This window comes from Pelobates fuscus, chromosome 8 (assembly GCF_036172605.1).
Source record: "Pelobates fuscus isolate aPelFus1 chromosome 8, aPelFus1.pri, whole genome shotgun sequence".
In the NCBI taxonomy this organism is placed as follows: Eukaryota; Metazoa; Chordata; class Amphibia; order Anura; family Pelobatidae; genus Pelobates; species Pelobates fuscus.
In genome coordinates this window covers 3,406,317-3,421,670 of record NC_086324.1, presented here as the reverse complement: position 1 = coordinate 3,421,670, position 15,354 = coordinate 3,406,317, and the positions used below count along the sequence as shown (strand labels likewise).

The 15,354-nt window shown below is 43.4% G+C and overlaps 2 protein-coding genes across 5 annotated transcripts in view; one reads left to right on the top strand and one right to left on the bottom strand.

Annotated features, from left to right (window-relative positions):
• Positions 1–8,891, top strand: part of C8H2orf76 (chromosome 8 C2orf76 homolog) — a 42,051-nt gene extending 33,160 nt beyond the window's left edge. For both annotated transcript variants that reach the window (XM_063429149.1, XM_063429148.1), the window contains exon 6: positions 8,204–8,891. In XM_063429149.1, the coding sequence (XP_063285219.1) occupies positions 8,204–8,280 (77 nt within the window). In that variant the 3' untranslated portion in view covers positions 8,281–8,891. The remainder of the gene's footprint in view (positions 1–8,203) is intronic.
• STEAP3 (STEAP3 metalloreductase) overlaps positions 1–15,354 on the bottom strand; it is a 215,547-nt gene that overhangs the window by 163,214 nt on the left and 36,979 nt on the right. The gene's annotated exons all lie outside the window — the stretch shown is intronic.

Sequence of the window (15,354 nt, the reverse complement as noted above, 5' to 3'; positions counted from 1 at the left end):
GGGACCTCTGTTGAAAAAAAGGATAAATGAGTCATTTATTACACGTGAGTTTACAGAGGAAGAGGTTCTATTTCAACTGTCAAAAGTAAAGACAAATATGGGGCCTGATGGAGTACACCCAAAGTTATTAAAATAGCTTAGTGGTGTACTAGCAAAACTATTAACAGATTTATTTAACCAATCATTGTTAACAGGAGTAGTCCCAGAAGATTGGAAGTTAGCGAATGTTGTGCCCATTCACATAAATGTAGTAGGGAGGAGTCGGGCAACTATAGGCCAGTAAGCCTTACTTCAGTAGTGGGGAAAGTGATGGAAACCATGTTAAAGGATAGGATTGTTGAACATCTAAAAACACATGGATTTCAAGAACAGAGACAACATGGGTTTACTTCAGGGAGATCATGCCAAACTAATCTTATTGATTTTTTTGATTGGGTAACTAAAATTATAGATCAGGGTGGTGCAGTAGACATTGCTTACCTAGATTTCAGTAAGGCTTTTGACACTGTTGCACATAGAAGGCTTATCAATAAACTGCAATCTTTGAGTTTGGATTCCAATATTGTTGAATGGGTAAGGCAGTGGCTGAGTGACAGGCAACAGAGGGTTGTAGTCAATGGAGTATATTCGAAGCTTGGGCTTGTCACCAGTGGGGTACCTCAGGGATCTGTACTTGGACCCATTCTCTTTAATATTTTTATTAGTGATATTGCAGAAGGTCTTGATGGTAAGGTATGTCTTTTTGCTGAAGATATGTAACAGGGTTGATGTTCCAGGAGGGATAAGCCAAATGGCAAATGATTTAGGTAAACTAGAAAAATGGTCAGAGTTGTGGCAACTGACATTTAATGTGGATAAGTGCAAGATAATGCATCTTGGACGTAAAAACCCAAGGGCAGAGTACAGAATATTTGATAGAGTCCTAACCTCAACATTTGGGGAAAGGGATTTAGGGGTGATTATTTCTGAGGACTTAAAGGTAGGCAGACAATGTAATAGAGCAGCAGGAAATGCTAGCAGAATGCTTGGTTGTATAGGGAGAGGTATTAGCAGTAGAAAGAGGGAAGTGCTCATGCCATTGTACAGAACACTGGTGAGACCTCACTTGGAGTATTGTACGCAGTACTGGAGACCCTATCTCCAGAAGGATATTGATACCTTAGAGAGAGTTCAGAGAAGGGCTACTAAACTGGTTCATGGATTGCAGGATAAAACTTACCAGGAAAGGTTAAAGGATCTTAACATGTATAGCATGGAGGAAAGACGAGACAGGGGGGGATATGATAGAAACATTTAAATACATAAAGGGAATCAAAACAGTAAAGGAGGAGACTATATTTAAAAGAAGAACAACTACCACAACAAGAGGACATAGTCTTAAATTAGAGGGACAAAGGTTTAAAAATAATATCAGGAAGTATTACTTTACTGAGAGGGTAGTGGATGCATGGAATAGCCTTCCAGCTGAAGTGATAGAGGTTAACACAGTAAAGGAGTTTAAGCATGCGTGGGATAGGTATAAGGCTATCCTAACTATAAGATAAGGCCAGGGACTAATGAAAGTATTTAGAAAATTGGGCAGACTAGATGGGCCGAATGGTTCTTATCTGCCGTCACATTCTATGTAAATTGAAAGTATTCTTAAGCTTTAACATTGGAAGAATTTCAGAGATGGGAATCTCCACGTTTGATATTTAAATATATTATTATTATTACCTATATTTTTAATGTTTTTATTTTTTGTTGTTTGTAACCCTTTAAATGAAGCTTTTTGTAGGGGCTAAAAGAAGGATGGAATTCCTATATCATGCGATTGGTTTGTTTAATGAGGTCTGATGGGGTGGGCTGGTGATTTCGGACTGTATTGGGACTTTTAGAAGCTGTGGCTGGTACAGTTTGCCGTTACGTGTTGCTCAGGACTTGTGACCAGGATGCCAGGTAATTATCCTTAGTAATATCACTTTGGGCATCATTAATGGGTTCACTGGATGGGTTGTGTTTTGCTGTTAATGGGGACCTATGTGCCTTTAAATGATGTGTGCTGCAGAGAATGGAAATTCTTTTGCTTTTCTTGCAGTGTCCTTGATTAGCCCAGCGTTCTCTTATTTTGTTTATTTATGTTCTGCTCTCAAGGTGTGTTTTCTTATTGTTGAGCTCTGCCAGACGGGGATGAAATGGTTTCATTCCCACATATTGTTTAGATTTGCCCAGAATGGCTCAATCTGCTGACACAAGTTTCAGAGAGCAGGTCCTTGACCCATCGGGGTGACAGTATGGTGACTGCTCGTAGCTTCCCTCGTATGCTGAAACTAAGCGCAGTCCCAGGTGGGTAATTAGCAGCGTTTGAAGGTACTGTACAAGCAGCCAATTTGTGGCTCACTTTGCATATTTTTCAAGCTTTATGAATTAATCATCAAGCAAGATGAAGTTCTACAGACACCTTGTGCCGGCCGTTTGGGAGAAAGTTAAATATTCTACTGATCCTTCAAATATGACTAAACGACATGTGCCAATATTTCCTTTATAATATGCTATAGTAGCTCTGTATGTAATATGCAGGATATATCATACTCTGTAATAACTCTGTGATATGTGGAGTATCTCATACTCTGTAATATGTGGAGTATCTCATGCTCTGTAATATGTGGAGTATCTCATGCTCTGTGTAATATGTGGAGTATCTCATGCTCTGTAATATGTGGAGTATCTCATACTCTGTAATATGTGGAGTATCTCATGCTCTGTAATATGTGGAGTATCTCATGCTCTGTAATATGTGGAGTATCTCATGCTCTGTAATATGTGGAGTATCTCATGCTCTGTAATATGTGGAGTATCTCATACTCTGTAATATGTGGAGTATCTCATGCTCTGTAATATGTGGAGTATCTCATGCTCTGTAATATGTGGAGTATCTCATACTCTGTAATATGTGGAGTATCTCATACTCTGTAATATGTGGAGTATCTCATACTCTGTAATATGTGGAGTATCTCATACTCTGTAATATGTGGAGTATCTCATACTCTGTAATATGTGGAGTATCTCATGCTCTGTAATATGTGGAGTATCTCATGCTCTGTAATATGTGGAGTATCTCATGCTCTGTAATATGTGGAGTATCTCATACTCTGTAATATGTGGAGTATCTCATACTCTATAATATGTGGAGTATCTCATGCTCTGTAATATGTGGAGTATCTCATACTCTGTAATATGTGGAGTATCTCATACTCTGTAATATGTGGAGTATCTCATACTCTGTAATATGTGGAGTATCTCATGCTCTGTAATATGCAGGATATATCATACTCTGTAATAACTCTGCGATATGTGGAGTATCTCATACTCTGCAATATGTGGAGTATCTCATGCTCTGTAATATGTGGCGTATCTCATACTCTGTAATAACTCTGTAATATGTGGAGTATCTCATGCTCTGTGTAATATGTGGAGTATCTCATGCTCTGTAATATGTGGAGTATCTCATACTCTGCAATATGTGGAGTATCTCATGCTCTGTAATATGTGGAGTATCTCATACTCTGTAATATGTGGAGTATCTCATGCTCTGTAATATGTGGAGTATCTCATGCTCTGTAATATGTGGAGTATCTCATGCTCTGTAATATGTGGAGTATCTCATGCTCTGTAATATGTGGAGTATCTCATACTCTGTAATATGTGGAGTATCTCATACTCTGTAATATGTGGAGTATCTCATGCTCTGTGATATGTGGAGTATCTCATGCTCTGTAATATGTGGAGTATCTCATACTCTGTAATATGTGGAGTATCTCATACTCTGTAATATGTGGAGTATCTCATACTCTGCAATATGTGGAGTATCTCATACTCTGCAATATGTGGAGTATCTCATACTCTGCAATATGTGGAGTATCTCATACTCTGTAATATGTGGAGTATCTCATACTCTGTAATATGTGGAGTATCTCATGCTCTGTAATATGTGGAGTATCTCATGCTCTGTAATATGTGGAGTATCTCATGCTCTGTAATATGTGGCGTATCTCATGCTCTGTAATATGTGGAGTATCTCATGCTCTGTAATATGTGGAATAACATGGCTCTGGTTCTCAGTTTGTGGGAATATGGTGCTGCTATGTCTGCAGTGTGTGGGATTGGCAGCTCAGGATTTACGAAGGCCCACTCCGTGTTAGGTCCATGATGTTTAATAAACAGAATACTCCATGTGAAAGTAATCATACTGCATGATAACCTGGTTTTAAAAAAATAGTTTTATGATTTAATAATTGATAAACATTGCTACAACTCTTGTTTTTTCTAATGTGAGCCAAGATGTATATAGTTATTTTAAAGCTGAGCTGTGCAATTGGTCTCGTCACGAACGCACCCTATTCCAAGTGTGCACGCGACTTGGTACTGGTGGTGAGAGTTACAATTCTGCACTAGACCCGAAATAATGATAAAAATCCACCCTAACACTGATCACATTTAATTAGTATTACAATTAGTTTTTTTTATGCTGCAACATCCAAGACCATTTATACATGGGTTGCCTTGGTCCCCCAAGTAAATTACAATAAAAACCCACCGAATACAATTTAACACAATGTCTATGCAATTACAAACCTTCAGGTAACGAGAGTCTTTACCAGATAAAGGAATATTTTATTATGAACAAATAGTGACAGTGCATACAAAAAATTACAAATTTACACCAATCAACAGATAAAAATAAAAAGGAGAAATTAACAGAAGTCCTAATTACTCACTCACTTTAGGCTTTAAAAGTAACAGAGTCTTCTGCCTAGGGGAGCTCCGGCAAGGAAACTTGGCAACTAACAAAAAAATTTGATCTTGGCCCCTTGTAAGCACATCAATTCGATTTCTACCTTCTGAATTCATCTCGGGTGTCCAAGCCGGCCCAGAGGGGGTATAGGTGGATGGAGACGTATCTTATTGGAACAATAAGTGATCTTTCCCTTGTGTTTCAGACCAAGATCAGTCCAGATAGAAAGAAACGTTTGACTTTATTTCCTCTCTCGCTACAGAAATAAAAATTGCACCTGTGACCTTATTGCAATTTTTCCATTCTGGACATATGCCACACTTTGTACTTATGAGCAGAGTAAGAACCGCACTCAGTCCCAACGGCCAAGGGTGCTCCAGAGCAGGACCAGCAATCCCAGTACAAAGTGTCCAAGAAGAAAAAACTCACAGGCACTCCAACTTCAAGCCGCAGGCAGATTTATTATGACAGAATGCAACGCAACGTTTCGACCGGAAAGGTCTTTTTCAAGCTTGAAAAAGACCTTTCCGGTCGAAACGTTGCGTTGCATTCTGTCATAGTAAATCTGCCTGCGGCTTGAAGTTGGAGTGCCTGTGAGTTTTTTCTTCTTGGACACTTTGTACTTATGTCCAAAACAATGGACTTCACAGTTTACACTGAAGGAGACTCAGAGGCAACTCATGTGTAACATTTCACTGCTTTCAATGAGTTGTAAACCTTCTGCCATCTATCACATCCCAATATACTTTAAATTAATCCCTTCTGATATCTATGCTCTACAATCAAATTGGCCATACCACCTCTACCAAGTAGCCAATGCATGTATGCACTGCACAAATCTCATTAAATAGCAAGATTCTATAGTGCTCCCTCGTAGTAACAGGTCTGGCCATGTTCAAAGTTTCATTTGAAAGGGACACACTAGCAACATGGCTACCACCACTAGTACGATAACCAATAGAATGTTGAGAATAAAAGTTATAGGTCGCGCCACAGAAACAGAATGTTGCCTAGAATCCTGTGCACCGTCTCTTGGTTTTAATATTAAACCATTCAGCAATGGGTTTATATAATCCGTGAGTTCTACATGGTATCCAATTACGGTTTCCATTTGAGACACATTTATAACGTGGTATTAAAGCTTCCATGGACAGCATTTGTGAAGAGTGCTGTGGGATTGTTCGCCGAGCCCGGGTTGGCTTAGCTCTCCCTGACTCTTAATATTTCTGATGTGTCAATGCTTCTGAGATAGGGTTAGAAATTAAACCGAGGCACGGTGCCAGTATACTCTAGGCCCCACAATGATTACACAGAGTGGTAACGATACAATGAGTTGTAATATGTGGCGGCCACCCCGAGAGGATGAGGGGTTTCGCCGCCAGAGATGTTCTTTCCCCCTATTCAAATCCCAAGGAAGGTATAGCTCTTTTTTAAATTTTATTATTATTACTGCTATTTATAGAGCGCCAACAGATTCCGCAGCGCTGTACAATTAGTGGAGAAACGTACAATATACACAGACAAATACAAGAGCTGGTGATTATAGCAGTTATAGCGGTTCCCTACAAACATGAGACTCTATGTTGAGGGTAGGCAGGAACTGGTTTATTGGTAGTCACACTGGCTTTTTATGTCAATCCCCATGCAAGGGGACCTGAGAGTAGACTACAGTAAAAACATATACACAATTACATTGGCTCTCACTCCCATACAAAATAGGTTAATACCTTCTCTGTACCTGGGAGATAATTGAGTCAAGCACTGCACTAAACTCAATTATCTCCAGGCACAGAAAACATCATTTTTACAACATATAAAAAATACCCTCAAAACAAATGGAAACCCCAATATAGTGATTGTGAAGAAATCCCTCTTTTATGTGTAATATTTCTTCCCTGGCTCTTTAAACTTCAAAGAATGCTTCTATTGAACCCTCCATCTGTGCGGCCAGCGTTCGTAATACCGAACGCCACGTGGCTGAGAAAACGGCGGCCATCTTTTTTCAGGCGAACAAAGGCAGCGGGACTTGGTCATCGAGTGTCTGGAACTAAAATCGGACACTCGATTTCCTGAACACCGGTCTCAACAAGCGAACGCTGGATCTCTATTTCCCGAATAGCTGGAAGAGCGCTATTAGGTACTTTTGTGCATTCGAATAAGGGGAACAATCACTGCTAAGAGCCAGGGGAATCCATTCGTGGAATTATTTGTTTTTTGCCACTTAACTGAATAGACCGGCAAAATCACCCAAACTCCTGGAATTATTTTGGGCAGGCACCTTGCGGTTAGCCGGTCACAAAAGACTTCCACACTTTTTGAGAACCCCTGAGCCGATCTGGGTTTAATTTGAATATGTTGGTCACCCAGATCGGGGCTATCAGGGGACATATTATTTGTGGGGATACCCCATGCCTAAAGGTGTGTTCTGAATATTGAACATTCCTTGTTTCGGGAGCTTGCTCCCACCAAACGCCATTCAGTGCTCACGTATTTTACCGAACTTCTATGGAGGTGGAAATTCTAGCGGTGTTTGCGGCTAAAGATGGCCGCCGCCACGTGTTTAGCCATATGAACGGTGGCCACCCAGCCGACCGCTCAGAATGTTGAGATAATTACGGTTACTGAGGTGCGAACAAAGGTGAAAAGGGTCAATGAGCAGCACACACCTGCCCTGGTTGGTCTGGCTCTTCAGTAGTTTGTTCGGTATACGAAAAAGATAGGTCTCAGGTGTCCGGTGAGTTCGTATACCGAACTATGCAGGCTATCAAAATAAACACAAATTAACAGCATGTAATCCAGTGATATGGAATCCGTCATATAATAAAAGAAGTGTAATAATTATTATGCAATAAGCCAGGGGTACAAAAAAGGGTAGATCCCCAGATGTTTTAAAACTACAGCTTCCATGATGCTTTGCCATTTGAAAGGCATGCAAAGCATCATGGGAGTTGTAGTTCTACAATATCCGGAGATCTACCTTTTGTGCACTCCTTCAATAAGCTGTAATAACACAGTGACTGGAGGGATTTATCCTGTGCTATCTGCCTGTATTCATTTCCCTAGTGCAGGAGCTGGGGTGGGAGTGGAGTGCCCTCCGAGGGCAGTATATTATTATTATTTTATTATTTATATAGCGCCATCAGATTCCGCTGTATATAGATGTTTGGTAACGGGAGATGAGGCTATGTAACTGATTTAAAATGTGTTCTTTGGGATAAAATGTCTGTTTGCTGTGAATTTGTGCACTGTGTGCGCGCTCAATGTATCTGATTAATTACTAGAGTTACCCCACATGGGTCCTGGGTGCAGCGGCTTTTTATGGTGTTAAATAATTCTTGTATAATGCTGGTTTGGGGGTTGCGGGCGAAATGATTGATAATTTGTTTAGAGCAGTCTCTCTTTAATTGGAATGTTCTGTTTATCCTGCAGCCAATGAAACAGAGCTCGCTCTCTTCTGTGACCAGGATTATGAAGCCTACAAATCCAATCCGGTGTCTGCGTGGTAATGAGAAGCTCTTGCACGGCTATTCATATGTCACAGATCAGGAATAACTGGAACCTGGGTCTGTCTAATGGACAGAGCACCTACCCCTTCATTTTTGTCCTTGTTTTGCAGCTGTTGCATTTCTCATATTTCCTGTTTGATAAACTTCTCAGGGTGCTGTTTCTTTGCAAAAAGTGAATCTTTACTGACGTTTGTATTATTTACACAGATTTATTACTACCTGTACTGGGCGGCCAGTCTCTATATCTACCAATAAGTTTCTGTATTGCTGAATAAGCACAGCCTAATTACAGCTAACTCAGGTCCTGATTTAATCTGCTTTCTAAATGAATTGTCTATGGGAGTTTGGAATCATTTGGAAAGCTTATTAAACTGAGGCCATAATTGGGAACATTTCCTAATGGTTCGACAATATGGAGACAGGCATGTCAACACCTCCGGGTTTCCTGCTTGGAAAGTAAGGGGGACCATTTACTTGTCACACACAAAGTGGGGAGCACAGGGATGGGATCTTATAATGAATGAAATGCAATGTCTCCTGTGTCACGTCATGTATTTCATTATGTAGGAATTTCAAACCTCCTAATAAATATTGATCTGACCTTCAATTTCTATTCAAAGTGGAAAGTCAGAGTGCAATCCATTCTCTACATTCATACAGCCCTGGCCCTCAATGACGGAAATGGCAGCCTCCAAGTGCTGGTATAGAGGGCATGTGGTTAATTCACTTGGTGGGAGCATAGATAACGCATTCAAAATTGCCAAAAAAAAAAATGTATAAAAAACTTTGGATGTTCTGAGCCGACTCCCTGGTTCGTGACAGACCCTCCTACACCAGGAGGAGATGCTTTAATGAGAAAACACTCATTCTGCTCCCATAATTCTCTGCCTTGCAGGAGATTGTGGAATATGTGGTTGGTCCCCAAAGAGCCATTCAAGTTATCACGTAAAATCATTTAAACTGATAGCAGCTTGGTATGGCTGCCGTGTTTGTACACGGTAACTGGGGTGTGTTGTAATGTCGGCTATTAGGGGACAAGCGTGTCAGCAGTGTGGTTGTCCGGCATGGTAATCTTTACAAATCGCTGCTGGTGCTATAGCTTACTCATATTTGCACTAATATGAAATGGTTACAGTGCTTAAACTGACCCTTTCATTTACTGAATTGTTTTGACGTGGGACTCGGTGTGTAAGAAGAACAATGAGCTGCTCTACCAGGGATATATAAGACTGTATATCACGTTGGGAGTGTTAGGGGTTAAAAAAGCAAGCCACCCCCACGCCAAACGGAGGAATTGGATTTTGTGAAATGTAATGCGTTTTTCCTCTCACCCTGGTTTTCTGGTCCGAGGTGGAGACCATGCGAGGGTGTAATAGAGATTTATAGTGTGAGTGAGAATTCATTATATGAGACAGGAGCACAGTGTACCTGACCCGATGTGCTAGTGACGCCCCGCTCCCAAATCAATAGGGTTTGATTCATGATCCGGAGAAGTGGGCTGTCTTTTATTGTAATAAATAGCGGGATATGTTCGCAGAGCGGGACAGATTCAAGTCGCCCTTTATGCTTTATTAAGGAGTCTTCCCATATCAACATTTCACTACATCCACAGCTTCTAAAATAAAATCAAATAACGACTGCCCCCCTCGCTAACATTGCCACAGCCGTTACCAATCCAGCCTTTGCTGCCATATTCCTGTTTATAGAATTCTAAGCTTGTGGGGAAATATACGATTTTAAACCTTGCATACAGTTTATATCTTTATTTTATATTTATTGTATGTAGCTCATAGAGCTGATTAACCGCTTGATAATGTTATTGTGATGATTATTTTACAGGGTTATTTAAATAATGCATTAAAATATTAAAATTCTCTCCAACATTCCACACTTACTGTGGCGAACTTGCCCTCTCCATGAGCTCTTGGAGGAGCCTGCTTGCTAGCCTCCTGCATCAGGACTATGGGCCATTATAAAAGACTATTGAAAGACTGTGTTTGTGGGATTCCCTTGGACTCTTCGGGAACCAAACCACGAACTGCGGACCAACTCTGAGCTTATTGACACTTGTTAACCTCTCCTGACAGTTCTATCAGTGTGGGTTCTAATTGTGCAGTTGGGTGGCCGCCATTCGTATGCACGTACGTGTGGGAACTGTGTGGTGGCCATCTTGTTTGCGAGAATGCAGGCAGCGGTGTTTGGGCGGCAATCGCGTGGAACTAAATCGGACACTGAAACTCCTGAACCCTGCTGAACTTTGACAAACGCCTGCTCCTTCCCCACACACGTCAGGTTGTGTGCTTAGATCCAGGCTATCCGGAGATGTATAGACTGTGGGGGTTCCTATGTGGGAAATGTGTTTTTATTAGGTATGTGCATGGGGAAAAATGTTCGTTTCGGTTCAGCATTCCGAAATTCGGCACTTTGACACTTTGGAAATTCGACACTTCGGAAATTCAGTAATTTCGGAACGTCTCTTGCAGCCGCTTGGTAGATAACTCCCTAATTCCCACGGTATTAGGGAGTTATCTACCAAAAGGCTGAAAGACCTAAATTGGTCTTTCAGCAAAATTTACTAATACTAAGTAAAGATTACTTAGTATTAGTAAATTGTGCACCTACTTGCTATACCGCGAGTAGGGGCATGTCTATTAAACAGTGAACAGCCAGTGGGTCCCCCCTCCCGAGCCCCCACCTTTTAAACTAAAGGGGGGGGGGGCTATTGCTCCCCGGCCCCCACCCCTGAGTGGCGGGTGGGGGCCCTAAAGTAAAATAATGGGGGCAGGGGGACCTATTGTCCTCCCTCCCCGGCCCCCACCCCTTAGTGGTGGGTGGAGGCCCTAATGTCCTCCCCCCTGAGCGGTGGGTGGGGGCCCTAAAATACTAATTAGGGGGAGGATCTAATGTCCTCCCCCCAGGCCACCACCCCTGAGCAGTGGGTGGGAGCCCTAAATAATAAAAATACCCCCCCCCCTCCCCCGGGTGACTAGGGGTCCCCAAACCCCTAGTCACACCCCTCCCCCAAAAAATTAACCCCTACCTACCCCCTCACGCTAAAAATAATGAGGGGGGACCATTTAACTAAGTACCTGAAAAAAAAAAAAAGAAAAACTTCACCAGGCGAGGGCTCCGCGCAGACTGAGCTCTGCAGGGGGCGGGGGAAGGCTTATAAAGCCTTGCCCCGCCCTGCAATTAGGCTCAGAGCACTCTGATTGGTGGGTTTAAGCCATCCAATCAGAGTGCTCTGACAGGTAAATGAAGAGACTGACAGGTAAGTCTTTACATTTACCTGTCACAGCACTCTGGTTGGTTTGAAATCCACCAATCAGAGTGCTCTGTGTCATTTTACACAGCGTGGGAAAGTTCTGTGGAATTTTCCCACGCTGTGTAATTTGACTCATAACTCTCTGATTGGTTACTTAATTCAAATACAAATTCCAAAGAACTTTCCCACGCTGTGTAAAATGACACAGAGCACTCTGAGACTTACCTGTCAGAGCACTCTGATTAGATGGCTTAAACCCACCAATCAGAGTGCTCTGAGTCTAATTGCTTTATAAGCCTTCCCCCGCCCTGCAAAGCTCAGTCTGGGCGGAGCCCTCGCCGGGTGAAGAAGGATTTTTTTTTGCGCTAGTTTTTTTTTTTAGTGCGTCGGTTATTATGGCTTTTTATTTGGCATTTTTTGGGGCTGAAAAAATAAGAATTTAGAAGAAAGAAAACATCAAATGGTAATTTTTTAAAAAAAATTTCAGGTACTTAGTTAAATGGCCCCCCCTCATTATTTTTAGGGTGAGGGTTCATTTTTTGGGGGAGGGGGGTGACTAGGGGTTTGGGGACCCCTAGTCACCCGGGGAGGGAGGGGTATTTTTATTATTTAGGGCCCCCACCCACCGCTCAGGGGTGGGGGCCAGGGGGAGGACATTAGGTCCCCCCCCTAATTAGTATTTTAGGGGCCCACACCCACTGCTCAGGGGTGGGGGCCAGGGGGGAGGACATTAGGTCCCTCCCCTAATTAGTATTTTAGGGCCCCCACCCACCGCTCAGGGGTGGGGGTCAGGGGGGAGGACATTAGGTCCCCCCCCCATTACTTTATTTTAGGGCCCCCACCATTCAGGCGTGGGGGCCACAGGCTGCTCACTGTTTAATAGACATGCCCCTACTCGCGGTATAGCGACCAATTCAGGTCTTTTAGTAGATAGCTCCCTAATACCGTGGGAATTAGGGAGTTATCTACGTATTCATTCCTGTCATTACATTGACTGGCCAAGTAACTTACATTTTATATGAATGTATGTTACTTGATTGTTGTAAGTGTTGCAAATGCTTACAGCTGAATCCTGACTATGTTTGTATACTTTTTATTTAAAATTGTATACAGTGTAACCTTCCACTGGGTAAGTATATTAGTACTTAGGCAATACTGTGCTTCGGAAATTCGGCAACTCAGCACTTCGACACTTCGGAAATTCGGTAATTTCGGGACCTCGGTACTTCGGCTATTCGGAAGTACCCGAATGTCCAAATTGCCCGAAATTCGTCTGAATTCATATTCGGCCCGAAACGAATAAACAGATCTACTTCACCCTTCACTCAGTCTCAACTAGTGTTTGGGCGATACCGCGGTTACCCTTCGGCAGTAACTATAATCAATACTCAGCAGCTATAATCACTTTGGAGCTGAAAACAACTGGAAGGAGGGTATACCGCCACACCTTCTAAGCGACGCAGTCTGTGGCTTCACCAGAGCTCCAGCAAGCGGGGTCATTTATCCTGGTCTGTGGGGGCTGAGTAAAACATGGATTTATGGGATAAGTATTGTATCCCCTAAAGCAGTTCCAATCATCACAGAAAGGCAGATACCGTGGCTATCAGTTTATACAACACCCGTTCTCAGTTTGGTTAACATGTTACACACGCCACTTGGACAATAACGACATTGTTCCAAAACTGAAAATTTCTTCAGACATGGAAGAATCTTATAGTTGTATGACTTTAACAAATTGCTGAAGGTATAAACCATCGGAGCCAGGGTGCGGGTACTCTCAGCAGGCAGACGGGGTGCACATACTCTCAGTAGGCACACAGGGTACTCTCAGCAGGAAGACAGGGTTCTATCAGGTACTCTCAGCAGCCAGACAGGGTGCGGGTACTCTAGGCAGCCAGACAGGGTGCGGGTACTCTAGGCAGCCAGACGGTGGGGGTACTCTCAGCAGGCACAAAGGGTACTCGCGGTAGGCAGACAGGGTGCGGGTACTCAGCAGGGAGACAGGGTACTATCAGGTACTCTCAGCAGCCAGACATGGCGGGTGTACTCTCGGCAGCCAGACAGGGTGCAGGTACTATCAGCAGGCAGACAGGGCGTGGGTACACTCCGCAGGCAGACAGGGCGTGGGTACTCTACGCAGGCAGGGTGCAGGTACTCTAAGGAGGCAGACAAGGTGCGGGTACTCGCAGCAGGCAGACAGGGTGCAGGTACTCTAGGCAGCCAGGCAGGGTACTCTCAGGAGGCAGACGGGGCACGTGTACTCTCAGCAGCCGCCAGACAAGGTACTCTCAGGAGGCAGACGGGGCGCGGGTACTCTCAGCAGGCATACAGAGTACTCTCCGCAGGCAGACAGGGTACTCTCAGGAGGCAGAGGGGGCGCGGGTACTCTCAGCAGGCAGACGGGGTGCGGGTACTCTCAGCAGGCAAACAGGGTACTATCAGGTACTATTCGCAGGCAGACAGGGTACTCTCAGGAGGCAGACAGGGCGCGGGTACTCGCAGCAGGCAGACAGGGCGTGGATACTCTCAGCAGGCAAACAGGGTACTCTCAGTAGCCAGAAAGGGCGCGGGTACTCTCAGCAGGAAGACAGGGTGTGGGTACTCTCAGCAGGCGACACACCAATGTACTTGATGGTGCATTTATTAGAGGATAAGTGTCCTCACATATCAGGTGGATGATGGCTGGATTACTAAGCCGTACCCGAGTTCGGGGTAAATTGTTTCTTGTGGTGCAATACAATCATGTTACCATACCTTGAAAATTGCATTGTGGGCTCATTCATTGCTGTAATATAACGCCACATGTAATTAAAGGGACACAGAGCCTGCTCCCTCCCTTTATTGTCCTGTCTCATTACATTCAGGGTGATTCCTAAACTCAGAATTTCAGAAGATTAAATCTAAATGTTAAAGTTGAGGCTAAAATAACCAATTTGTGACCTTCGCTTGGCTGGAGGATTTTTTCCCCCCAGAGCAGCTATTTTGCAATTTATATTTAAATTGCCAAAATGTGAAATATCTTTGTGAATTGCGATTAGTATACACTTTACGGACAGAGCTCTGTATTCATAAAAAAATAACCCTGCCTCTTCCAGCGCAGTCATTAAAGGGGCGGTAAGGGATGGGGCGGTAAGAGCTGGGGAGGTCAGGGATGGGGCAGTAGGGGTGCAGAGGTAAGGGATGGGGCGATCAGGGCTGGAGAGGTAAGGGATGGGGTGGTAAGAGCTGGAGAGGTAAGGGATGGGGCAGTAAGGGCTGCAGAGGTAAGGGATGGGGTGGTAAGAGCTGGAGAGGTAAGGGATGGGGCGGTAAGAGCTGGGGAGGTTAAGGGTTGGGGAGGTCAGGGATAAGGAGGTAAGGGCGGGGGAGGTCAGGGATGCAGTTTGTACGGCTTGATGGGGATCAAGTTTAGCTAGTGTTGCTCTTTCCATGCTCTGTTTGATCAGAATCCCTGCACTGACATTTTTCCAATTAAACTATTCTGGCCTTAAATTTGAGGTTCTCCTTGAATACCCAGAATAAGCCGTTATACAGACAGGTTCTGTACTAATCTCTGTGCACAGGACGTAGATCGCTGAATAATAACAGTTATTCTCAAAATAGCCAAACTGAAAAAACATTAACTATTTCACGGACGGCAATTTTTTCCCTGAATTTGCAATTCTTTAGATACTCCTGTCATTACGAGGTTTATGAAATAACGGTACAGGGTTATTCACGCAGCAGGAAGTTTGTGGCAGAGTTGTACGGGCTGTCAATGCGTTGTCCTCCGTAATGCACAGTGTCATCACATTTTATTAGTTGTTAGA